At 39.6% G+C, this 27559-nt stretch overlaps 1 protein-coding gene across 1 annotated transcript in view; it reads left to right on the top strand.

Annotated features, from left to right (window-relative positions):
• stxbp5a (syntaxin binding protein 5a (tomosyn)) overlaps nt 1–26608 on the top strand; it is a gene marked incomplete at both ends in the record, with an annotated part of 99356 nt that extends 72748 nt beyond the window's left edge. Inside the window, 19 exons of the mRNA XM_083898810.1 lie at nt 1917–1995; nt 2999–3153; nt 6528–6600; nt 6827–6974; nt 10111–10178; nt 11318–11358; nt 11604–11824; nt 13527–13714; nt 14116–14241; nt 14814–14965; nt 16281–16343; nt 18272–18325; nt 20075–20125; nt 21391–21630; nt 22249–22618; nt 24145–24310; nt 25036–25147; nt 25250–25470; nt 26567–26608. Of these exons, the coding sequence (XP_083754936.1) occupies nt 1917–1995; nt 2999–3153; nt 6528–6600; nt 6827–6974; nt 10111–10178; nt 11318–11358; nt 11604–11824; nt 13527–13714; nt 14116–14241; nt 14814–14965; nt 16281–16343; nt 18272–18325; nt 20075–20125; nt 21391–21630; nt 22249–22618; nt 24145–24310; nt 25036–25147; nt 25250–25470; nt 26567–26608 (2570 nt within the window). The remainder of the gene's footprint in view (nt 1–1916; nt 1996–2998; nt 3154–6527; nt 6601–6826; nt 6975–10110; nt 10179–11317; nt 11359–11603; nt 11825–13526; nt 13715–14115; nt 14242–14813; nt 14966–16280; nt 16344–18271; nt 18326–20074; nt 20126–21390; nt 21631–22248; nt 22619–24144; nt 24311–25035; nt 25148–25249; nt 25471–26566) is intronic.
• Between the last annotated feature and the right edge of the window lie 951 nt (nt 26609–27559).

Raw genomic sequence — 27559 nt, 5'->3', positions numbered from 1 at the left:
TAGCAAGCACATTGGTAAAGTTAGGCAGATGTCACAATTACCAAAAAAAATGACTTAGACAATAATGCTATTAGGCTAACGATTATTTACATTATGTTTAAAGCCTATTATTAGGGATGCACGATATAATTAGCTCGGTATCGGCAGATATTTAAAATGGATTACAAACAAACAAACACACCTAGATCTGCCCGTATAACTACAAAAGTAGGCTATTTCCCTCTAGGATGAGGCTGCAATGTATTGCAGTTAACAGGGAAAAAAGTATGTTGGTATCAGTGTAAGTTATTGGTCCAAGCACTCCCAATATATTAGCATATCAGATATCGCAGAAAGTTAGTTAGTTATTATGGAATTATTGATCAATAACAACAACAACAAAAACAAATCCTAACTACTGTACTTTATAGTCAGTCTTGTATAAAGTACCTAAAAGTGACACAAGTATCTTACCAGAAAATGACTTCGAAAATGACTGGTCGAAGTCACTTTTTATTATATTACTTGAGTAAAAGTCTGTATGACATTTACTGTATTTAAGTATCAAAAGTCACATTCTGATATAAAATATACTTTGAGAAGTAGAAGTATTTAAAAAAAAAAAAAAAAGTGGTGGAAGAGTTAGGATTGAGCCATTGTAGCTAAGTGGTAGGGCAAATTGTCTTTCAACTGGAAGGTTGTGGGTTCAATTCCTGGCCCTGCTCGTCTATATATGTCCTTGAGCAAGACATTTAACCCATGTTTAAGCGTATGAAAGATCATCATCATCAAGACCAGATAAGCAGTCTAGACAGTTAGAGGAAATATAGTGGAGTAAAAGTAAAAGTTGCTAGAAATACAAATAGTAAAGTACAGATATGCACATTTTGTATTAAGTATTTATACACTATTCAATTCATAAAAAAGGTTTATAAGTCAAATCTTTCATATACATACTTGAAAAATTGACTGTTTCTGCCATGTGTGCCACGCACACGTTTGACAATACGTTACACAATTGCTGTCAGCCTCCTCTGGAAGTCACATGACCTTCTCTCTGTGTTCATTGTAGTCATCCCTCAAAAGTCTCCCCACACACACACACACACACACATTGCTCCCTCATCATTTCCTCATTTCAGTCAGAGGATTATTGTCAGTTCAATTATGTCCTGCCACCGCTGTTTGCTTTGCTGTGTGTCTGCACACACACACACACACACACACATTCGTGCCGGTGCTCTGTTTATTTCCTGCAGAAAGCAAGTCTGCTCGTTTGAAGATGTATTTTAATCCACACTCCACTCACTGTGTGTGTGTGTGCTCCCCTGCTCCCCCACCCCAGATGCACACACACACACATACACACACATAACTGCTTACACCACTTTGACAGTTCACACAGATGAAGGACCTGGAAGAGAAAGATTCAATGTGTGTGAGAGCGACCAACGGACAAAGAAGAAGAAGAAAAGACGCTCATAGAGAGGAACAAAGAGAACAAAAAAAAACTAACTTCTAACCAGCTTCTCAACTTGGTTTTGTGTGTCTGGGATTGCAGAAAGGAATTCACCACACAGGCTTTTTAATTACTTGTTTCTCCCACTGCTGCATGCATAATTAGTTTGGTATTTAATGGGCAATTATGCAAATTCCTTTGACAGGTTTAAGTAAGGCTTATAAGTCCTTCTCTTTAATTGTCTTTTAGATACCTGTTATTTAGATGTAGTTATTAAAAGTTCTTTATTATTCAGACCTGACTTGTATAACCTGCCTCAGAGTCTTGTTTGACTTTTCAGTAACACTTGCAGCACAATAATACACGCGGCGGTACATTTACGCGTGATTTCCTTCTTTGGTGTCTTCATAGATTTATTTTGTGAATCAGAATTGATGACAGGATGAACTCAAGTAACTTCTGTTTGTTCTATTTTTAGGAAAACAGCCCAAGGATGGGAAGAAGCCAGAGCCTTGTAAACCCATTCTTAAAGTGGAATATAAAACCACCAGAATTGGGTAAGTTCTCTCATTCATTCTTACAGACAAGTGATTATACTGGAACCAGGTTAATCAGAGTGTTACATAATCTTTCTTTGATTACTCATTCCAAAAGACTGGGTTGGGACTGACATACATACTAAAATTAATTTATCAAACTGAAATCTCTTGATAGCACTTTTTTGACTGATACCGATACTATTCCGATACAGTCATTTTAGACCATTTATGAACTATGAAGCTGTTAGTGACATATTTGTGCTGAGTCATTTCAAAGACATAATTCTCCAACTGTGTAACAAGCATTGTTGTCATAAACAGTGGGTTGTATCGGATTTTACATTTTTATCTGTCCGATATCCAATCCAGTGATTTTGACCAGTATCAGACCGATACCGATTCTCATCCCTATTTAAAATGATAGTAATATAATCATAGTAAGTGTCCTATACCGATATCAAAAAACTCTAGTATCTACTTACAGTATACCAATATCGGTCCGATATCAGTCTGTCATCTTAGACCATTTATGAACTATGAATCTGTTGGTGACACATTTGTGCTGAGTCATTTCAAAGACATAATTCTCCAACTGTGTAACAAGCATTGTTGTCATAAACAGCCCAAACATGACTCAGCTCAAATGCTATCTGATACACTAGCTGATATCCGATCCAGTGATTTTTGACCAGTATCGGACCGATACTAATACCAACATTGATTCCCATACCTAAAAACAGCCTCTAATTTTATATTTTGCACAATTCATCCCAGTTGATTTTGTGAATGGAGTCGAGCGAGTGTGGCGTTCTTATTTTATTCTCATGTCAGTCACGCAGAAACAATTTCTCAGGATTTGTGCAGTCTAAGCCATTAGGTTGTTATTTCTTATTTGAGTGGTACTTTATATAATCCTGCACTGTCTTCTAATGTATCCTCTTAAATGAAAGTCCACTACATATACATATATAAACCCTCACAATAATTGTGTTATGCATATGTTTTTCTCTGTGTGTTCCAGGGATCCCTTCATAATCCTGTCTGGTGGTCTGTCCTATGACACGGTGGGCCGGCGGCCTTGTCTGACGGTAATGCATGGAAAGAGTACAGCTGTGCTGGAGATGGACTACCCCATCGTAGATTTCCTCACACTGTGTGAGACACCGTATCCTAATGGTGAGTAAATAAACACACACAGAGACACACACACAACTGTTTTCTCTTTAATTACATCAGATTGCTTTGCCTTGTGTTCTTCTGTGTGTGCCTCTGTAATAAATATGAAATTTCCCAAGGGGACGGATCCTTTTTCACTTTCATTATCCCGACATGCCTAATATTACATTTTCATCTCGTGTTCTCGTACACACGAACCTTCCGTCTGAATTAAATTATCTCACTTTCTGTGTTGAGAAGTCAACGACTAAAACGAGTACCAGTGCAGCGCCGATAATCCGCTATGTAAAAGCTACCACGGCGTCATCAAGGATTAGTCAGTTATGTAACTATGGACATTGTCACCAGGACACTGATTTCATCTAGTAATGGACAACACGGGGTTTTCACATTACACAATGCACGTGTAGCTGATTAAACAGATGATGCTCCATGTGCACGTTTCTGTGATTATCAATGTATTGCGAGACAATAGCGATACATCACGATATCTGAAGAAAACAATATGTCTGTGAAAAGTGAAAAGTGCAGGATTTCTCTATTTATGTACAACATAAAAAACGAAGTGCATGAATCTATAAAGTCCTGAATGGGATTTCTTATCTTTTAACATAGTTTTCTCCGCCATTATCCCGCCGTAAACTCCCTCTTCTTCTGCCAAGTAACTTTACTCACTTTAGAGCGTCTTAATTTTGTTAATTAAACTATCAATATTTGGCCTGGTGTATCAATTATTAGTACTTGCAAGTGTTGGTTTCTCACCGTAATCCACATTTAACTAGAGCAAAGACTCTTACTTTCATATTGTAAAGCTTAAAGCTACTAAAATGTGTAGCTTTTTGTATACTAATAATGCATGAATGAATGATAACATGTACATATTCACATAATAACTTTAAATGTTACACTTTATCACCTTTACAGCATGAGTTGTGGCATGTTCTATTCGTATATATGGAAGCCCATTTCCGCCAGGGTACAAAAAAAAATATCCTACTTTCTCAAAATAATGAGATAGTTATCTCAATATTTTGAGATACTAAGTCAATATAATGAGATACTAAGTCATTATTTTGAGATACTAAGTCAATATAATGAGATACTAAGTCATTATTTTGAGATACTAAGTCAATATAATGAGATACTAAGTCATTATTTTGAGATACTAAGTCAATATAATGAGATACTAAGTCATTATTTTGAGATACTAAGTCAATATAATGAGATACTAAGTCATTATTTTGAGATACTAAGTCAATATAATGAAATACTAAGTCATTATTTTGAGATACTAAGACAATATAATGAAATACTAAGTCATTATTTTGAGATACTAGGTCATTATTTTAAGATACTAAGTCAATATAATGAGATACTCAGTCATTATTTTGAGATACTAAGTCAATATAATGAAATACTAAGTCATTATTTTGAGATACTAAGTCGTTATTTTAAGATACTAAGTCAATATAATGAGATACTCAGTCATTATTTTGAGATACTAAGTCATTATTTTAAGATACTAAGTCAATATAATGAAATACTAAGTCATTATTTTGATATACTAAGTCATTATTTTAAGATACCATGTCAATATAATGAAATATTAAGTCATTATTTTAAGATACTAAGTCAATATAATGAGTTACTCAGTCATTATTTTAAGATACTAAGTCAATACAATAAGATACTAAGATACTATCTCAATATATTGAGATAGTATCTCATTATTATGAGAAATGGGCTTCCATACGTATATGAAATAACATTGCATCCTTCTCTTTATTGGGGTGAAAAAGGCACATTTAAGATTTATTTGCAGATGTATAATTAGTTTGTATCCTTAGCTAAATCTGCCTTGAAATAATCCATAATTACTGTCGCTGTTCCCGGCTCCTAAATCCTCCAACAGTGGCTTCAGTGTTCTTCGTTTGCATAACCGTTCACACACAGCACAGCATTTGAAATTGCTTCCAAAGAGCAGCACCGGGGAAGTGAAATATAGATTTTTTTTTAAAGCGCAAGACAGTGATGTGTGACAAAAGTTGTCCAAGTGTTGCTCTCTGACAGGCGGAGACCTGCCACTGTAAAAATAGTACATATCTAAATGGAATCGTATGCAATGCTATTTCCCTAATATCCCCTTGAAAAATGAGGAATGGCTGCCACTGCTTATACATAATGCAACGACATTTGCTTTATTACTGCAAACAACGCTTGAGGGCAGTGGGTGATTTGTGGCTGGAGTAGCAGTTTTGTCTCCCTCTCTTTCTCTCTCCATTCCCAGAGTTTTTTCAAGGTGACTCTCAGTAAGATGTTTAACCCCCAGCTGCGTTGGTTAAGTGGCTGTGAATAGAAAACGTGTGAAAGTATTTGTGTGCGTTCACAGCCTCCTTATTTACATTTTACATCCGAGACGATCCTTACCGTTCATCCTACCTTGAGCCTTCTGGGCTACACTCAGACTTTTATCAGGATTTCTTTTTTTCCATGTGACTCAGATTTGATCTTTTCAAGGCTGTGTGGGCACAGAAAAATCCAATCGTCATTTCCAATTTTGAAAACAGAAACACTTCAGTGCGCGGTCCTAGATAAGATATATATATATCTGATAAGCGTCCATGTGACATGAATGAGAATGGTCGCATCGAAATCCATGAGGCTTTTTGGCTTTACATGCAGCTACAGCTCGGACACAAAGTCACTATGATGGCTTCTATTTCTGAATTATCCCTGTGCAGGGTTGAAGCTACATTTTCAGAATCAGAATACTTTATTAATCCATGGGGGTGGAATTGTTTTTATTCCAGATGCTCCGTGCAAAGTAGGTAAGAAATACAGCTGGAAACAACTTTGCGTAGAAAGTGGCGTAAGTAAGCTTTAACTGGGACCTCCTGTACAATCTGACTATTCAGCTCCACCTAGACTCTTGCAAAAGTCGCATTCTCTGTCTTCATGAATGTAAACTATCAAATCTGAACATGTGCGCCTTAATGCAGGGGGAAAGATGACTCTGCAAACTTCAGCGACTTGGTGAAATCTGAACTCAGTGATGCTCTCTGGTTTATCACACGCAGTACGTTCAAGAATCTAATCTGTTATAAGAGAGATTTATCTTTGTGGGACAAATTAAATTCTAATCCTGAACCAGGGCTGACACAACACAAATTTTTGTTAACCATATCCTCTACAATTAGAATTCAACTCAGATATTGTGTTCCTGTTCCTCACATCCTCGGGGCACACTCATATGAGTTGCTATTTAAAGTCTGAAATTTCCCTCCCCTGTGGTTTGCAGATTTCAGGGAAGTTCATTCATAATGCACTTAAAGTGGGGCCTGTCTTTGTGTGTCTGTGTGTGTGTGTGTGTGCAGATTTTCAGGAACCTTATGCTGTGGTCGTCCTTCTGGAAAAGGATTTAGTGGTGATCGACCTTGCACAAAATGGGTGAGTGACTCCAAATGTAATAACTTCAAATATCATGAATATCAAACATGCCTTACTGGTCTCGCCGTCCTCTTAATTACACCACGACTTAACATAACTCTCGTAAATCTTACGTACTTTTTTGTGTGTGTTGTCATGTAGTATTGAATGAGATTAAAGCAGCAGTGATGTTGGGCAGACAGACTAATTGGACAGAGGCTTGTCTGCTGTGCTCTCTTGATAACAGCTATCCCATATTCGAAAACCCGTACCCTCTGACCATCCACGAGTCTCCTGTGACCTGCTGTGAGTACTTTGCCGACTGCCCTGTGGACCTCATACCTGCACTTTACTCTGTTGGCTCGCGGCAGAAACGACAGGGCTACAGCAAAAAGGTAGAGTAAAGAAATCCTGCTGCTGCTGCTGCTGCACCTGCTTTTTCTTTTCTTGTTTTCTTGTTAAAGGGAAACTTAAATGGAAAGAGAAAATGTTTGCATTTGCAGTTAACAGTTAATTAAAGTGAAAGTAGATATTTTTTATTTAAACTCAGCCATAGATTTTTCTCCATATATGCAGAATTGTGCTTTCCTCTTGACATATTATACACGTTTGCATTTTCGATTCATTTCAAAATTATTTGCATCGCGCAGAATCACATACATACATTATCTCAAGGCTCTGTACATGCACAGAGAAGAGAAACCCAACCAGTCACACAATGAGCAAAGCACGAGGCATCAGTGGAGAGAAAATACTCTTAAACTTAAAGATGTGCCGCCATCTGCCTAGACAGGTTGTGGGGAAAGGAAAAATGGGGATCAAAGGAGAAGTGGGGGGAAATTAACGTACTGTTTTTCATACATGTGTTGCAGCAGATGTGCAAATAAAATATCTTTAATTGTGCAAAATGAATAAGCATAAAAAAACAGTAGCTGTAGGGGGCGCTAGCATAGACGTCAAGGAGTTAGCAGCCTTTTCAGCCTGCTATTTTAGTCATTAGTCAAATAAACTTTATTTAAATCACTTGGCATCAGTGGAGAGAAAATACTCTTAAACTTAAATATGTGTGGCCATCTGCCTAGATAGGTTGGGGTGAAAGGAAAAATGGGGGCTAGAGGAGATGTGGGAGGACAGAAAGGGGGGAGAGAAAGGACAAAAGGGAGGTAAGGTAGAGCTAGAAGAGAGAGACCAGGAGCAGAAATACAACAATCGTATAACATGACAACTACAGTGTCATTTATACAAGATGTTGACGAACTGTGCAGTCACTGAATCATTTCCTTGACCCGGTTTGACCCGTTAATACGAGACCTGACCTGACCCATAATTAAATACAGGCTCGACGCTGCTGCTGCTGCTGCTTGGCAATGAAGGCAAAGAGCTCGAGGAGGCAAGATACAGTCGAGGCGTCCAATAGCACGAGGGAATAGATGCTAAAAATAAATGCAGCGATGGTTGGGCCAGATTCATATAATATAAAAACCCCCTCCATCATTTTTCGCACATTATATCTTAAACATGCTCGGAACAGACCCGGAGCTGTAAGTGCACGCTCACACCTCTCTCTCTCAAAAAAAAAATCCTGCTCACTTTATGCTTTGCTGACACAGCAGGAAAAATAAGAAGAAATCTTTGCTGAGGCAGAGACATACAGTTCAGAAGGATTCTGCTCAGTCTTCATTAATCATTGGTGTGTTTTCAGGGTGTTGTGCAATGGCTCAGTCACAGTGGCGTCTACAATGCCTTTCGAATTCCGGGCATTTTTTTTTTATAATTATAAAAGTGCATTTGCCAGGATATAGGAAAGAGAACTCTTATTATTATCTGACATACACAGTGAAAACAATGAGCTTCTGTGCTGCTGTTGGTACATTCATTCATTTTATTTAAACAGAAAAGTTTCTGGATGGGAAGCCACTTTGTTGACACAAAAAGCATGCACTAATCCTTGTCTACATTTAATGTAAGGATGCACGATATTGGACTTTTTGCCGTTAGCCCATATGCCCATATATGGGGAGCGCTTGGGCTGATGACCGACATCGATATATACGTCTTTTCCTTCATTTATTCTCTTCTGCAGTGAAATTAATATACTATTTTTCATACATGTGTCGCAGCAGATGTGCATATAAAATATCTTTAAGTGTGCAAAATAAATAAGCTGTAGGGGGCGCTAGCATAGAAGTCAAGGCCTTTTTAGCCTACTATTTTAGTCATTAGTCGTCTGCTCATACTGATACCGCACTGCTAATATCTTTCATCCCTCATTTAATACATCTATTGAAGCAGGAAGTAAAAGGATTTTACTTTAAAAATAAATCTAATAGCTAAGTCTTTGTACATACGTCCAATCACAAATGAATTTATGTTTAAAGCAGGGGTGTCAAACTCGTTTTAAGTTCTTCTTAAATCTTTTTGCTAGTGCTAGGCACGTTAAGGGCGTCAACGATAAAACACATTGCTTTAAAGACTAATTTTACAAATAGGGAGTCGCGTAAACATGGCGCGTCATGCACGTCTTTTTCTGGTCATGGAAACGTGTCATGCGTTAGCGTTGACGTCGTTAACCGCTGTTAACTTACTTAGCACTACTTTTTTTATTATTATTTTGAGAAATATAAGTGCAATTTCAACAACATTATGCCTAATTATACCATTTACAAAGGCACAAAACATTTAGCCACAGGTATCTGAACTGTAAAACATAACATTTCACATTATGATTAGATTCTAATCATACTGATTAGACCCACTCATGTGCCGGTTCTGGCCTGTGGGCTGTAAGTTTGACACCCTCTGTTTTAAAGTATCATTTGATGGAGTTTTCTTTCTCGTTGCGTTGGAAAGCAAAGCAATAAAACAATGTAAATGTCCCACACTGCGCCCTCTAACCATGCTGCCACACGCAAGCAACAATCATATATCACTTCCCAAACTATGTACATTTATATTTGCGGTGCTCAAATGTATTTCTATGGAGTTAAATTTGATATATATCAGTGTCCCATTACGGTCCTGCGCTGCCTGTGCGACACTTCATCTCTCCTCTCATTCCTTTACCGCTGTAGCACCATGCTCTTTTCCCTGTCACCTTGTTCTGTCACAAATGTCAGCATGTGCTGACCCGGAGTGGCTGCGTCGCTTTTCCCTTCCTTCTTTCTTACAGCGCAGAGCTGGCCGAGCTGCGGGAAGGCATTCTCACATAAAGATCACCATGAGTCATCGCGGTGACCTTTGTGGGTGTCAACGTGTTCAAAGCAGAACCCCCCCCCCCCCCACCCTCTCTCTCTCACACACACATACACACACACTCATTGAGCTGCATAATCTATGGTTCCTGGCCGTGTTTTCCCACGCACACTCACACGTTTGCAGTTGTATCATGTCATCTCTTTCTGAAAAGAAAAAAAAAAAATCAATGGTTCTGTAGACACTGCTGTTTATTGACAATGCTGTGCTTCTTCCTCTACCCTTTCATTTTCTCTCATGCAATGTGTGTGTATGTGTGTGTGCTGTCCATCTATCCAGGAATGGCCTATTAGTGGTGGAAACTGGGGTCAAGGCACACAAAGCTACCCAGAGATCATCATCACTGGGTAAGATGATACTTATTTCACTTCGTTATCATCATTATCGTCTTCGCCGACGCTCTTTCATCTCTCCTGCGCTGTCAGGTCAACACGGAGAGACGAGAGCGAGCGTTTTTATGTCACACAACCTGCGTCTGAATGATGCTTTGATGTTTATTATCCGGCATTAAGCTGTTTTCAATAGCAAAATGTATGTAGCCGGGGACACTTAAGATGTGACATTGAGGTATGTGCTTGGCAGAGAGAAGCTCTTGCTCTTCTTTCTTTCTCACTCACTCCTACATGCTGTATCACTCTTCTGTCCAGCTTTCTCTCTGTCTGCCACACGAAAAAAAAAAATATTTCTCTCCCAATCAACTTAGCTCTCGTTTGGCAAGAAAAACTATGAGGAAAGAAAAAAAAAAAAAGACACCAAACTATGTGTTATTTTGCAACAACAGTGTTGTTTTGTGTGACACTGAGTGGAGAGAGGCTGTTATGCTGATCACCTGCTGATGACTGCAATGCACATTTGGTCGGTTCATTTTTCAAAGGGATCATCGATGCGTTGGAACAAAAGGAACAACTTATAAGAGCCAAAATGATGTTGTCACATCTGTGCGATTGTCAAACGTGGGCTAAAATCATTGCCACTGATTCTGCTCGTCTTTTAAATCGATTTTTTAATGTGTTGTGCAAAAATGTGCTCACATTCTGTTGCCACAGCTTTTGTAAAGTTATATATCGATGTTTGCACAGGTAGCATCAGATTCTTCTACATCAAATCTGGCAAGCAATTTCTTTATATATATATATATATTATTGTCAAGTTAAAATGACATTTCTTAAGTCTGAACTGTGTGTGTATGATGTAGCAAAGACCTAATAGTATGTATATACCATATAATTCTGGCCATATAGTTGACCTAATTATTCAAAAGTAATGATCTAAATGAACAAGAAAGAGTTTTGTTAGTTTAAAACAATGTCTTTAATTGATTCTCTGGAGATGTTCTTCTGCTCTGAATTTGAAAACACTACTCTTTTAACTTTTGCCTCTGAAACTGTGAAGCAGACAACAGGTGGCAAATTCAAATTCATCTCATGTTTTGTTTATTTTTTGTTCTTTTAACCCCCCTTTTTCTTTCTTCTTTTTCAATTCACAGGCATGCGGATGGAACTGTGAAGTTCTGGGATGCCTCTGCAAGTGAGTTCTCTCTCGGCGGTTTCTGTCGACTTTTGACAAAAAATTGTAGTTGTCTGGGAAATTTTCACGACAAAGAACAGACAATAAAGGGCATTTTGAGCCTTGAGAGAAAGTGGAAAGGTTAAGGAAGAAACTGAGAATACTTTTTCCTCCCCCCCAAACAAACACTGCCAGTATAAACTCACATTGTTAGGAGTCTGATTTTCTGTGATAACCGTGGATACCTTCTCTGTTGTCCTTCCCAGTAATGCTTCAGGTGCTCTATAAGCTTAAAACAGCCAAGGTTTTTGACAGAAACCGGTCCAAGGAGGACAAGGGCAACGCGGACGTGTCAGACGAAGACCCCTTTGCCATTCAGATTATGGCCTGGTGCCCTGAGAGCCGGATGCTCTGTGTGGCTGGGGTGTCAGCCAACGTTATCATCTACCGCTTCAGCAAGCTGGAAGTAACTACTGAGGTGGTGCAGGTGGGTAATGGTTCACCTTTTGTCTCTTTTTTTAGACAGTTACATCTATTTTTATATATATATATATATGTATATATGTTTATATACATATATATATATATATATATGCAGTGTGTATATGTATGTATATATATGTATGTATGTGTATATGTATGTATATATATATATCAATTTATTTACATATATTTTTTTACGTACATACATACATACATACGTACATATATATATATATATATTATGTACATATATATAAAAATACATATGTATATCTTTGTGTACATATGTGTATATATATTCATATATTGTATACACATATAGCTATATATTTGTGTGTATATATGTATATATGTACATATACATATATATTTTTATATTTAAGTAAATATATATGTATATGTTTGTGTACATAGGTGTGTATATACAGTACATATATTCATATACTGCATACACATATAGCTATATATATATATATATATATATATATATATGTGTGTGTGTATATACATATATATACGTATACATATATATATGTGTGTGTGTGTGTGTAATAATTTCGCTCTCCAAGAAAATATGTATATTTGCAGAGGAGACTTGACTTGACCTTGTCTTTTAATAGTGTTATGAGACAGACATTATGCACATTTATGCACATTCACTCAAAAAACAACTGTAGAGTCAAGGCAGTATATGGTTGCCATGCCGACAGACGGAGCAGTGAATAAGCAAAGCTAAAGCCGTTATTATTGTCATTATGATCTGCCCTGATCATGATGTAAGCACTTGTGATGGCAGTCTGCATTGTAAAGCTAAGGCAATTTTGTGTACTTGTGATGTTACGTGTGAGTGTATATAATATATATATATATATACCACTCGACTACAATGACTGTAACTAAGCATATATTATTGTAGTCGAGTGGTAACCAGCAAACTGCTTAAAATTATAATAATATATAATCTTGGCAGCATTTTTCCTGCTAGGCAGTCATTGCTGTGTTTCTCTGAACTTCTGAGACATCGCTTGTCAATCAGAGAGCGGTCCGTGGGCAGTGCTGTGCAGTGATGATGTGTTTTTTTCTTGCAGGTCTGTGTTAATGAATTAAAAAAATATATTTCAGCACTGTTTTTCCTAAATATCTGAAAACTTTTCTTCTTCCAAAAACACTGAACCTAGAGTGTGTTTTTGATGAATCTGTGGGCTCTACTAAGCTTTTTAAGCTGTTAAAGAAGACAGATTCAATTCCTTTTAACGGTTTTTATGTGGGTGACTGCCGTTGCTAATGGATATGTGAGGGGAAAAACACTCCTAAGTGTTTGATTAGGATGTGGATCAGGAGACTTCCATCCAACCTACCATCCTTTTGGACAAGGTCAAACACCTGGCTGTGACCTTGCTAGAGCAGGACACACCGAGACAGGTTTTGAAGATGGCCAATGATTGCTTTTTTCCCTCCCACGTGTCAATTTGGCTAATGAGGCCGACAGAAATGCAGAAAGCGTGTGTGCGTGAGTTGGGGTAACGCGTGCCAGTGTGAAGGTGGAGGTTGCAGAGAAGTAGCTTTTAAGTAGAAGGAAAGGAATGCTTCAGAAGTGGAGGACCTTGTTAATTCTCCACCTGCCTACACACACGTGTGCACAAACACGCAACTCTCTCATGTCACTGTTTTTATGTGTGTGTGTGTGTGTGTGTGTGTGTGTGCAGCTATTAGAGGTGCGAATGCAGTACGAGCTGAATGACATGGAGTCTCCAGATGGTGGGGGCGGAGGAGGAGGAGGAGAACAGACTGCAGCGCTTCCAACACCCGGTGCCTCGCCTCAGACGAGCGGCCCACCTTCACACCCCTCCACCAGCAGCAACAACTCTGACGGAGGCAACATGCCCTGCCTCAAGTATGAAACACACACACACACACAGACACACACACACACACACACTGGAGCAGTTACAGTATCTCTCATAAGAACCAGGAGCGCTTGCACCCACATACTCATAGACATGAGAGTCTTGCCTTTTTGCCTGGAGCACTCTTGCACAGACTTAGTCAGCGCCTGAAGCGTTCTCAGCCTCAGCCTTTCCATCATTCCCTTGCAGCCACTCATGCCAGACCCTTAACACCCAGCTGCTTCACAAATGCAGCTGCCTGGCTTGTCATCCTCTCTCTATGAAATAGTTTTTCCCCCTGTTTTTCTCTCTCTTTCCTCCTCATTTATCTCGCTTCTTTGTGGGTTTTTTCTCGCCGTCTCCACCCCCCCCCCCCACTTGTCCACTCCACAATCTGTTCTCTCTTCAGAGTGCGCAGTACTCCTCTGAAGCAGTCTCCAGGTTACCAGGTAGATTTGGTGGTTCAGTTGGTGTGGGTGAATGGAGAACCACCTCAGCCCATCACAAGTCTGACACTCAACTCCTCTTATGGCTTGTAAGTACGCACACGACAGCATTACAGTAAAAAAAAAAAAGGTTTAATTGTTTTCAGAAAAAATAGGGATTTTAAGTGTTTTACACCAACGACAAAATGAATAAGATTCACAAACTTAGGAAAATAAGATTTCGGTCATTTGTTTGCAAAAACTGAAACTAATTTCCTATCTATAGGTCTTTAAACATATTTTAATACATCATTTTAATACTTATATTTGGGACTCTGGAGACCCTATGAGTAGGCAAAGTGTGAAAAAAGATTACTCTGTCATGTTTTTGTGGTCCTCCTCTAAGTACAGGAGATAAAACACGTGACGCTGACTTCCGCACTCATTGTGACGTCAGACTAAATTCCTGGAATTGTTGTCCCTCAGAGCTCCACTTTGTCCATAAAAAACGTGAGAGTGCAGGCGAAGGCAATAGTTTCCGGAAGACATGTTCATTAGGACACCAGGGAACTAGATTAACTCGGGGAAATAGGGCATAATGTCCTTAACTAATCCGAACACATTTCTTATGTGTCATTCTTGTTCCTCCCACTGTCTCTGTCTCTGTCGCCCTCACCCCCAGAGTGGTGTTTGGCAACAGTAACGGTCTGGCAGTGGTGGACTACATCCAGAAGACGGTAGTGCTAAACTTGGGGACAGTCGAGCTTTACGGCTCCAATGACCCCTACCAGAGACAGCCGCGGTCGCCAAGAAAGACAAGACAGCCGTCTGGAGGTAAGAAGGAAGCAGAGGGAGGAAAAAACCAGTGAAACCTTTCTGACCCAGAGTATAAAAATGTTTCTTCCTGTAGCAAAATTAACCTGTCTGTCAGTCACACTGGTGTCCACTCATCTGCCATGCTTTACTGTCTATTTTCATAACTTTGAAAATTGACATTATGTTACTACTACTACTACTGGAGAAGAATTGAAAGTAGTGATTAATTAAAGTTTAAGTACGTTATAAATCAAGTTTCCCATGGAAATATATTGCAACTGACTTCTTTTTGTTGCTCCCTGATGGCTAACTGCTAACTGGACTTTACTTTTGAAGCTGTATACACTTTAAATACATTTGTATATACATGTTTGGACCTGTTTCCCTAATTTGATCATGAGTACTCACACTTCCTGTCTGCTTCAACCCCCAAATCACCCTGTCAATATTTACTGACAGTGTTTTACTGACCTTTTGTCTCTGGATTTTATCAACAATGATCACTGTGTAGCCCCAGTGGTGCACCACGTCCGATTTTATTGTAAACTAATCTAAATATAAGCATAAACGACGACATACAATAACAAATGTTGCATCTAAAATGATCTCGATCTTCATGGGGGGTTGCACACAAAAACATCATTTCTTTTTCCCCCCTCTTGTCCAAACAGCAGCCCATCCCTTTTACTCCCCATCGCCACTGCAGCCTCACTCAGCGGCACCACCGGTGGACACAGATAATAGGATGCTTTTTTTTTTTCAGTATGCAAACACTGCCACCATGGGTTAGACGGCGGCAGTGCAGCTATGTAGATGATACCGCAGTGTCATGCTGGTGATGCACTGCCTGGTGCTTGAGCGAAAAACTTGACGGATGAGTTTGTGTGTGTGGACGCTGATGGATTTCTTTTGTTGACGTTTATGATATTCAACTATGCATTTTCCTTCCGCTTGCACAAACTAATATGCACACACACACACACACACACATAAGCACAAGCAGATTTAAATACACACAGAGCATCTGGTGTCAGTGAGTGTTGAGCAGTGGGCTGGCACCTGTCAGAGCTTAGTGAGTTAACCAGTAATCAGGCATCCAGCTGTGCTTCTCCGCCTGCAGGGATTGTTGTGTGCTTGGTTTTCTGCCTCAAAGGACAAAGTCACACACACACACACACACACAAGCAGTTGAGAAAGAGAGGAAACAGATTTAAAAATAGGCACTGAGTAGAAGCGAGGTTTGTTGATAGCGAATAAAGACACATTTGTCATTTCCACTGTGTAAAATGCCGTCTATTTGTTTCACCGTATTTTGCGTTTATCTCCTCTGCAGGTCTGTGTGACATCAACGAGGGCTCGGCGACGTCAGAGGACCGATGCAAGTCGCCCACTTCAGGTAATATGTCTTTCAGCGTCTTGTCGAAAAGGAAAGAGAAGGAGAAATAATATGACAAACAGCAAAACAGTCTTCACTGTACCACATTCAACATTCAGGACTAATGTTTCGGAAGATAGTTTAAATGAAACTGAAGCTCATCAAAGCAGGATTTCTTTGTTTCTCTGGCTTCAATATCTTCGCATATCTGTAGAAATGCACCGTTTGAGCTCAGCGGTGCACAATTATGGATACAGATTTCCCCCTTTTTATGTTTGCATTCTTTTACCACCTTGCAGAATTCAGTGGACAGGAATGCATTTGTTTTAATCCGACTCAGTAGCCTGTGAATGATAAAGATTCATAAAATTAAATCAAAACTCTGCCGTCTGCTAGAGAAACCCATTAATTTACATTTGTCAAAGTAGTACTTAATGAGAAAAAAGCCTCAAACTACGGGATTTTAATGCATAATTGCAGCCGTGAAACAGTTTAAGTATAATCGATTGCATGTGATGTGAATTGTGCCGAGTTTTCAGTGCCATAAATATGACAAGACACAACGAAAACAAAGAAAAATAAGGCATTTTCATTGTTAACTATTATGTCACTTTAAGACATTACATACCCAAATATTTCTCCCTTTGATGATGGGAGTAGTGGGGGATTGTTTTTTTAGCAGCACGACGCTCTCTTGCTCTTTTACTTGTCTCCCTCTTAATATACATCATTAGTTTTTCAGCTGAAGGTGCTTGAGGAGAAAAGGCCCAGATCCATCTCATTAAGCAGAACTTGGCAGTAGCACACTGGAAATAATAATAATAATAATAATAAAAAAAAGGTCTGACAGAGAACAAATCTCAAAGTCTGGAGATATGCCATTGTTTCCAGGTATGAAGTCCCCCAGTCCCCATGTCTCTCCTGTACCGCTACACTCTGGTCTCATGCATCTGTCCACTCTGCATTATTCATCAGGCAGAGAGGGATAAGGCGCCTACCTGCAAACAATGTCTGCCTTAAAAACTCACTTAGTCTCTGGCTAAGTGGTAAGTAAAAGCTGACGATGGAAGAGAAAAAAAAAAAAGTGATTTTTTTTCATGCAATTATACCATTTCTAAGACATTCAGAAAAACTTAATTTGAGATGCTAATAATGCATTTTTTTTGTAATTTTAAAAATAAAAATAATAAGAAGAATTTGTACAATTTCAATAGGTTCCTCGTTAACGAGTGTAACGAGGACCCTAAAAATACATCTTTTACAGGTGTCAATGAATGACTTGCAGTCATATGATGGTATCAGCTATGTCTTTGTGACTTAATAGACCAATTTTTCTTCTTTGTTTCTGTCGATCTTTTGAAATTTTACATATAATTAAACTTTTTTGTAAGAACTAGTGCTTGGCGCGCTAACGGCGTCAACGCTAACACACATTAACACAATGTGACCGGAAAAAGCCACGCGTGACGTCATGTTCACATGCCGCGGCACCTGGAGTCCAGGCAACCGTTTACCAGTTAGCTCCGTTAGCTCCTTTAGCTCCGTTAGCGCTACAGCTGCGCGCCCAGCACACTAGGGTGACCATAAACCTAGCTTTTTAAACGTTGAAGCCGTTAACCGCCGTTAACCACGGTTAACCACTAGTAAATAATTTCATTGCTATCTCATCCTGGTCAAGGTTTCAAACCCTTGGAATTCCAATAGTTTAGAGCCTCTACTTGGATTGATTGACCTTATATTTAGTTTACAACAAAGCTCTTACATCAGAGAAAGTATAAATACGTCTCAATTGAAATTAAATTGGGGCGGTTTTGTTGCAGAGGACATAAAATGGACGTGCCATTACGGTGATATAGCGATATCCTGTGAGCAGCAACAAACCAAACGGGTGTTTCTCTAACTGCACATTCACTGTACTTTACTTTCCCCCCCCCTTACACCCCCTTAAGTGTTGACGTCAAACAGCAATCTACAGCAGTTCTACAATGGAGGAGGTAGAGGAGGTAAGATTGGCCAAAGATTTCCATGAGGAGGCAGGACTACATGCTCCAGATATGTCCCCCCCCCCTGTTTCTTTCTCTATATTATTTTTTTTTTTTTGTCTTTGTCATAGAGAGACTGTCTCTGTCGTCCGTGTCATTGGAAGAAACACACCAGCTTCTTTTGAGCTTCTGTGCCAGTGTTTTTGAGTTTTGGTTCTCACTGTGTTTATAGACGCTTCCGGGAACAGAAGCTGAACTAGAAGCAGAGCGGGGAACCACAGCTGTCTATAAACCCCCTCCTGATAACTCCTTAACTGCCTTCTACACATACTGCATGCCATACAGTACATGTATGAAGCACGAAGTGTCAAATTTGTACGTGTGCTTGCGTCGTCTGGTATCTGTCCCGATTCCCGATTGTTCACGGCACAGTGAACAACAATACTGTCCAATGACTCCTCGGAGCAGGAAGTAACTCATCTGTCCAACTGTGTCTTTGTCTCTCTCCAGTGTGTGTTCACGAATAACAGATCAGTATGCATCTAAAATAGATGAAACAATTATTATTTAGAATTATTTATATTAAAAAGTCCAGTTTGTAGGAATTAGTGACATCTAATGGTGAGAATGTGAACTGTAACTTCACGGATGACTCCCTTTCTCAAAGTGTATCAGAGAAATTCTGTGGCCGTCACGTATCAGAAAAAACATGTGATTTCTTAAAGCTTCTGCTTTATTACGTGAAACACACACACTTTGGCCGGTTTGTCCATCCGGGCTGCCGTAGAAACATGGCGGCTCAATTTCATGCCTTCATTTTAAAACAATGACTTACTTACACAAACCTACTTCATGGTTAGTGAATTGAAAAAACATTTTAAAACCTCATAATTGTCCCTACATGCATTTCCATATTTTCACTTCCTGTGTTGCACCTGCAAGGACACAAAGACATTTACCTATAATTCATAGCATAGCTCCACCCCAGCTCTAGAGTCCAATGCCTTAAAGATCTCAGTTAAATAAAGGAGAATCTATAAAAGGATCAAATCAAAAGTGAAAATGACTTTTCTATGGATTGCAGTGGTGTTTTATGACACGCGGCGAAGATTCATCTGCTTTTTTTTTCCCTACAGACGGAGAAAAAAAAATATGTAATACGCTCCATCCGTACCAGTAAAAACCAAGAAAATAATGGTCCACATTATTCCACACTATAAAAACCCAATTTATTTTTTGTCTGAGGTGAAAAATACGGGGGTGTACACGGAGATTTAGAAATGGGTTAGTGAGCGTTATTACTTATGAGCAGATTTTACTCAAGAAGGTTCTGGATAATGAAGTTTAATTAGCTCACAGTTATCATAATAAGCCTTGGACCATCTTTTTCACTGTCTTCTTTCCATTTCCCGTTCAGAATTTTCTGTTTCCTGTTACCTTCTTGTTCTTGGTGCATGCACCTGTGGCATGAGGTTTCCCGTTTGGCTGTGCAGCCAGAGGTCACCTCCTTTTTGTTTTTGTCTGTCACAGCATGCCTTCTGTTAAATACAGGGTTTGTCCTTCTTTATGCGGTGTCTCCTCTGCTGTGTCAAACATTTCTGGCTCTTGTACTGAATGAAATACTCCCCAGGCCACAGTCTTTTGTCGTTTTCCGTGTATTTAAGCCCTGTGCACAATCCTGCCCCAGTGCCAGTTATATCTAGCTTTGCATGGCATCGTGTGTCAGCCTCGACGTGTGTTTTGTAAAGAGGGATGTTCTCTTTTTTCCAGCAAAGATGTCACGGAAATTAAGCTTGCCTACTGAGCTAAAGCCAGACTTGGGTAAGCCCTGACTTTGTGTCTCCAAACAATTTGTATGCAGCATATAACGTTCTCACTCCAACTCGGACTCCCATCACATTTCATTCAGTCCAGTTTTATCTGGTTTTTAGCCTCAAAATTGGCTAAGCTCTGCAGATGTTTATCTAAGTTTGCATGCGACGATAAGGTAGCACTGATCTGATCTCTCTTCATGTTTGGAATACATTTTGATGTCAAAATCTATGTGGGACTCCCACTTTTTTTTTTTTACCTTAGAGGTCAGTGGTGCTAAATGCTAAATTCTGCGCACTCCATCTCACTGTAAAGCTTCCTGTAACTTTTGCAGCTTTATCTTTTTCTCGTCTCTGTTCTTCATGGCTTTTCTTTCTCTTGTCTATTATTGGTTTAACTTTTTACAATTCCCAAGTTAAGAATTAGGTCGCCACAGAACGACATACACTCCTTGTCTTGAGGGTTGTGCAACTTCTACATCAGCATAGATGGAACATTTGATTTGTAAGGTGTCTTAAAAGGTGCACGTTCCACATCATTCACCTGTATACTTTTACTTAATTGATCTATTGAGATGCACTCTTAGAAATAAGGGTTCCCTTCTACAAGGGCTGAGGTTCTACCTGGAACCATTTGCTTCTGATAAACCCTTTCCCCGAAGAAAGGGTTTTTCAAGGGTTCTTGGTAACACTAATGGTTACCAAGTAAGAACCATGTTGATCCAGAGAACCCTTAAAAACCCCTTTCCTGAATAAAGGGTTCACAATGGGTTCTTGGTAAGCCGAAGAACCTTATATGGTTCTACTTAGCACAAGAGTGTGGGATGGAACATTTGATAAGTTTGTGACAAAGTGCAAAAGTGTGTTTGTACTGGATTATTTTGCAATCAAATTAGTTTTAGGTGATGTTTCGCTGACAATCATCACACCCAGCTGTTCTAAAACTATATGAACTCCAGTCTTTGATCCATTTACAAACTCTAAACCTATGTTTCCCCTTGTTCCTGGATTGTCAATATAACTCTTTGACAAATACAGCTGTTCCTGAGGTGGTAGGCCTGGAGTCTGTTCTAAAATCTCAACCCAAACTCATTTGTCTTTTAAAGTGAAAACTGTTCACTTATTGATTATGATCGTCTTGTCCGTGGAGCACGATTGTCCATATCCGTCTCGTCTGTCTTGCGCTGCCGTCTCTTGTGCAGGTGCTTTACCTCTCTTGTTTTCTCCTTACTGTCCTCCTGTCTGTATGCCCGCCGCGGGGTGCCAACCCATTAGACCACCGGGACAACTCCTTTAGCCGCTCTCGCTCCTCCAGTGTCACCAGCATCGATAAGGAAGCCCGCGAGGCCATCAGCTCCTTCTACTTCTGCGAGACCTTCGCCCGCAAGGGGGACAGCACGTTGACGCAATGCCTGTATGTGGGCACCTCCCTGGGGACTGTGCTCGCTCTGGCGCTTACGTTGCCGCCGGCGGGGGAGCAACGGCAATTGCAGCCAGTCATCATTTCACCTACGGGTGGGTAATGGGACCGTGGGAGGAAAAGATTGAAAAGAGGGTGAGACAGACAGTCAGAGAGTTGTTTTATGATATACACTACCATTCCTATGTCCTTATTTTGAAGGAAAGGTACTTTTTTTCAATGAATATAACATTAAATGATTCAGAAATATGCTCTATACATTGTTAATGAGGTAAACAACCTTTCAAGCTGCAAACATCTGGTTTTTAATGGAATATGTACATATACACATACATGTTCAAGGGTTTTCTTATCATCCAATAGCCTTTTTATGTGTTTTGAAAACACAATATACCATTAAAACACTGGAGAGGTTGCTGGAAATGGGCCTCTATACACCTATGTACATATTCCATTAAAAACCAGACATTTGCAGCTAGAGTAGTCGTTTACCACATTAACAATGTATAGAGTGTATTTCTGATTCATTTAATGTTGTATTCATTGAAAAAAAAAGTGATTTTCCTTTAAAAAAAAACAAAAAACTTTTAATCGGTAGTGTATATGTATGTGTTTGAGGAGAATACTGTCAGTCTGAAAGCAGGGTAAGAGTTAAAGCCTCTGAGTTGAAATTAAAATGTCAGTAACAATCTTTTTCTCCATCCATTCCCCAGGCATGTTGGTACGACTGAAGGGCAGCATCTTACGAATGGCCGTCCTGGACTCCACAGGGTCCCAGCTGCTCCCCTCGTTCGAGTCCTGGTACGAGCCCAACATCTCGGCAGATGGCGAGGAAAGAGAGAAGGTGCGAAAGCGCCGGCCCGTCTCCGTGTCCCCGTCCACGTCGCAGGACCTCAACGAGAGCCAGTACGCCGTGGTGTGCTCGGAGAAACAGGCCAAAGTCATCGCCCTCCCCTCGCAGACCTGCATCTACAAACACAGCATCACAGAGACCTCCTTCGTCTTACGAGCAGATGTGGTGCAGATGAGCCAAGGCATGTGCGTGGCTTGTTTCTGTGCCAACGGCCACATCATGACCCTCAGGTGAGAAACACGTCTGTCCGCATCAAAGCTCCAGCACAAATCGGAGTAGTTATTATTAAATATGTATCAATCAAAGTCAGTTTGGATAAGTTCAGTGCATGTTATTGGGTTTAATTAGACGTCCTGTGTGACCTTTAATCTGAGTGCAGTGTAATTTTGGAGTTTGAGTGGGTTCTCTTGAGCAAGGTACCCAAACCCACTGCTTCTGTGCCTACTTTTTGTGTGGGATAAAGCAGGAGAAGATGGATGGATGAACTTAGACAATAATATAAGGTAACACTTTAGATTAGGGAATTAGGGATTAACTAGGTGCTGGTAATTTTCAAGTCATTCCGAGATACTTTTTGTTTTTGAGAAGAAAAATTTTGTTAAAATTATTCCTAAAGAGGTTTGCAAATATTTTCAACTGATCCTTGTTCAGGGCGATGCCGACTATTATGATGGTAAATGTCAAGTCATTCCAAGATACTTTTTGTTTTTGAGAAGAAAGTCAGCTCATTGTCAAAGTGCATCAGGGCAAATGGATCATTTCCTGAATTTCAAAAATTAATTAAAATGATTCCTTAAGAGGTTTGCAAATATTTTCGACGGATCCTTGTTCAGGGCGACACCCTCTAATATGATGGTAAATTTCAAGTCATTCAGAGATACTTTTTTTTTTTTTTTTTTAAGAAAGTCCGCTCACTGTCAAAGTGCATCAGAGCAAATGAATTATTTCCTGAATTTCAGAAAATCATTAAAATTATTCCTTAAGGCATTTGCAAATATTTTCGACGGAACCTTGTTCAGGGCGATGCCGACTATTATGATGGTAAATTTCAAGTCATTCAGAGATACTTTTTGTTTTTTTGAAGAAAGTCAGCTCACGGTCAAAGTGCATCAGGGAAAATGGATCATTTCCTGAATTTAAAAAATTAATTAAAACTATTCCTTAATAGGTTTGCAAATATTTTCAAGTCATTCCGAGATATTTTTTGTTTTTCTGACGGAAGTCAGCTGAAAATGAAAACATTTGCATTGTCCCTAATGGGGTTGCACAGTGTTTGTATTATGTTAGCCCTATGCTAATGCTAATCGTTAATTCAAACATTTATAATTGTCTGTATTGTAGACCAGTGAAATTTAAGTTCTAGTTCTACCAGGCTAGCATATCTGTAGCCCCCCTCCCACACACTAAACTCCACCCTCAATGCTTCATCACGATCTCAGCTTAAATGTCATTGTTTATTGAATACTAGAGCCTGGAGAGTTGTGTGTGTGTATAAATCTGTCCCTCAACCTCATTAACCTTCACTTCTGCAGAGAAGACACACAGAGAAAGGCTCAGCCATTCCAGTAAATGAGTGTCTGACAGAGCAGATCTGTTTGTCAAAGTCTGGTTCTGTATGCTGAATGAGTGCGTTTGTCTCCAAAGACTGACACGGACAATGTCATTCCTGATTCTGTGGGCTGAAAGACTCCAAATACAATGAAATTGTATGAATTGACTGACTTCTATGTATTTCTATGTCCTCCCCTCTCTCTAGTTTACCAGGACTGAGACCGCTTATGGATGTAAACTACCTGCCTTTGACGGACATGCGGATAGCCAGGACTTTTTGTTTCACAAACCTCGGTCAGGCCATGTACCTCTGCTCCCCGACGGAGGTCCAGAGGATCACGTACAGCCAGGACACCTGTGAAAACCTACAAGTCAGTAAAACACACAATATATATATATATATGTACATTTATACTTTACCTAAGAACAGGGGTCTCCAACTCAAATGACCTGAGGGCCACTGAGCATCTAGTCTGGACAGTAAGGGGCCAGTTTTTGAGAAAAAGCAACTGTTTAGTGGGGCTGGGAGATAAATTTCAAAATAAAAGTGTTTTGATTATGGAATTATATTATAGTATAGAATAAATATCTAAATAAAAAATATACATACAGAAATAACTTAATAACACTAAGGTGCACCCTTGGGAATATACACAACTCCTTATATGGATATTCTGGGTGTGTGTGTTTATATGTCACATTTATCCTCAGGCTTGACAAAATGCTTTTTTTTGTCTTGTTATATAATTATAATACATTAAATTTTATATTATATTGGCACAATACTCTTGCAGAAATCACAAAATTGACCGTTTTTCTTTTATTTTTGTTCATAAAATGGAGCCAAGAAAAACTTTGAACTTTGACATGTTTCAAAATTGAACACATTTAATCTGATTTAAAGCTTGTTTTTTTGGCTCAGGTGGGAAAAATAATAGTAGGTTGTGCTAAAAAAAAAAGCAGTTTAAATGCTCTGTGTTCTATGGGTTAAATGGCGTGAAATCAAACCGCAAGTTTGAGACCTCTGCCTTAGATACTCCCCTACCCTGTACCCTGTGTGTGGCATGCTAGTATACTATTTGTTTTGATGTTTCAGGAGATGCTCGGAGAACTCTTTACACCTGTAGAAACACCAGAGGCGCCGAACAGAGGCTTCTTCAAAGGTCTTTTTGGAGGAGGAGCACAGTCACTGGACAGAGAGGAGTTATGTATGTCAAACCCCGTCATGCCCCAGACACACAGCAGAATAGATCTCTCATGTGCTGCAGTAATAAAATGTATTCACACACATCTCTCTCCCTCGGCCTCAGTCGGTGAGATCGCATCTGGAAAGGCATCTCGAAGCCTGGCTCAGCACATCCCAGGCCCGGGTGGCATCGAGGGCATGAAGGGGGCGGCGTCCGGTGTGGTTGGAGACCTGGCACGTGCCCGGATAGCGCTGGACGAGAGAGGCCAGAAGCTGGGCGAGCTGGAGGAGAGGACGGCTGCCATGATGGCCGGCGCGGATTCCTTCTCCAAACACGCCCATGAGGTAAAATGCTGACTACAAGGTCAACATGAGAGCGAGAGCAGCATCTGTGTGCTAATGGCACCAGAGCTACTTGTGCAGACACTCATAAAATACAGAAAGAAAGAGAGCGAAAAATGAAGCCTAAAGGCGTTTTTTTTTTTTTAAATAGGTCACTGAGAAATGACTGAATGATGCATTAGATATGCAGTATGCTAATATTATGGGGTGTTTGCGTTTCAGTAATTACAGTTTCACTTGTGATTTTAACATGAATAAAGAAAGATAGTTTGCTTAAAAACATTAAGAGGTTTTAGTCTCATTGGGCCCAAAATTTGAATAATTGCACAATGTTTTATTAAAAAGTCATGGAATAAAAGTCAATATCACTCACTTACAATATCAGCCCACTAGAGGGCAGTAGAAGACTGTTCTGAAATTGCATGCAGTACATGCTGATACACTGGTCAACACCAAATTTAATGTTTAAGGTTTTTTTTAGCTGATTTAGGATAATTCTGATGTGCTGAATCCAAATATCACATTGGTTTTGCTCAATCAGGTCAACTTTCTGAACACAGCTACATATTTTGTTCTTTAACGTTTTTGTTTACGGGTATTTTCACGTTACATGATGCAAAGTTCGTTTATATTTCTTGCAATAAACGCATTCTGAAGATTTTGCATGTGCCAACTTATGACTAATTGTTTTTTTTTTTAAAGTGAATGAAATGGCTTAAACTAGAAGATCTTGTAAAAAATAAGCCTGACGTATTCTGCTACATCTGCTGTGAATACACCATTGTTCTGAACAGGAATCTGTTAGAAAACCACTTTTTTTTTTCTCCCTAAAATCTTTTTTGGATGAGAAATATTAACGAAAATCAACTGATAATGTGTCAGAAGATCGGATTTTTCCAAATCAAATTAGCATAAAAACTTGACCTGATTGAGAAAACTGATGTCATTTTTTGATTCAGCGGTGCAAAATGGTCCTAATTCACTGGTTGTAACCCAGTGTAATCAAATACTAAATAAATAAATACAATTTGAGTGTCTGAATGAGTCCAACTGAATGAAAAATGTCTAATTTTGAGATCTTTGATTCCTCTGTTCTCAGATGATGCTGAAGTGCAAGGACAAAAAATGGTACCAGTTCTGATGAGCGGCAGACAGGAGCAGACAGAGCTCCACGGACAAGGCTTTCACCTTCCATCTGCTCATTTTGGACTCACCGTGACCCTCTCTCTCTCTCTCTCTCTCTCTCTCTCTCTCTCTCTCTCTCTCTCCACTTGTTTCGTCTGTCCGCACACACACGCCCACCCTTCCAAAACCTTCTTCTCTGAGACACTTGGGATTTTCTTCCCCAGCACAATGTCGATTACTGTTCTTACCTCAGAAGTCTGAAGGTGGAACTAAGGGGGAAGACGGAGGAGAAGGAGGACACCCTCAGAGGGATCAGATAAATGGTGTCTTCTTCTTTTCTTTTCTTTTCTTTTTTGTTTTGTTATGTTCTTGTCTTTCCTCTCCTCTGAGACACGCACCTGGAGATTCTTCATTCTCATTTTGCCAAACGCATCCTTCACCATTCTCCTCCACTCCTGTGGAGCCTGTTGGTGGGCAGTATTCAAAACGGCGGCAAAGACGACTGAAAAAAGACAGGGGGAAAAAAAAAAAGTCCTAAAATGTGTAAAAAAAAAAAAAAGGAGGAAAAAGAATTGAAAGACATCATTATATATACATAAATCTAATAAATGTGCAATGCTGTATCCACTTCCAAGTGACAAGTACAAAAACGAACGGGGACAACTCATCGATGGAGGAGTTTGATGGGAGGCCGAAAGGAGGCAGCAGCAAACGACGGAGATCCACAGGAAGTGCTAACACAGCGACAGCGACGCCTCCTCTATGCAGAGTGTTGCAGGGATAAAAAAAAAAAAAAGCAACTTATTCTGATGTACACTGGATTATCTCATCATCTCACTCCACCTCGAGACTCTCCTCTGTCTTACAAGGCGTTTCCAACAGTGTGTATGTATGTGTGCGTGTGTGTGTGTGTGTGTGTCCATTTCTATTTGTTATCTGTTGGGTTTTTTGGCTCCGTCTGTATTAT

Source organism: Microchirus variegatus, assembly GCF_963457635.1.
Source record: "Microchirus variegatus genome assembly, chromosome: 12".
Classification (NCBI taxonomy): Eukaryota; Metazoa; Chordata; class Actinopteri; order Pleuronectiformes; family Soleidae; genus Microchirus; species Microchirus variegatus.
This window is presented reverse-complemented; position numbering and strand designations above follow the sequence as displayed.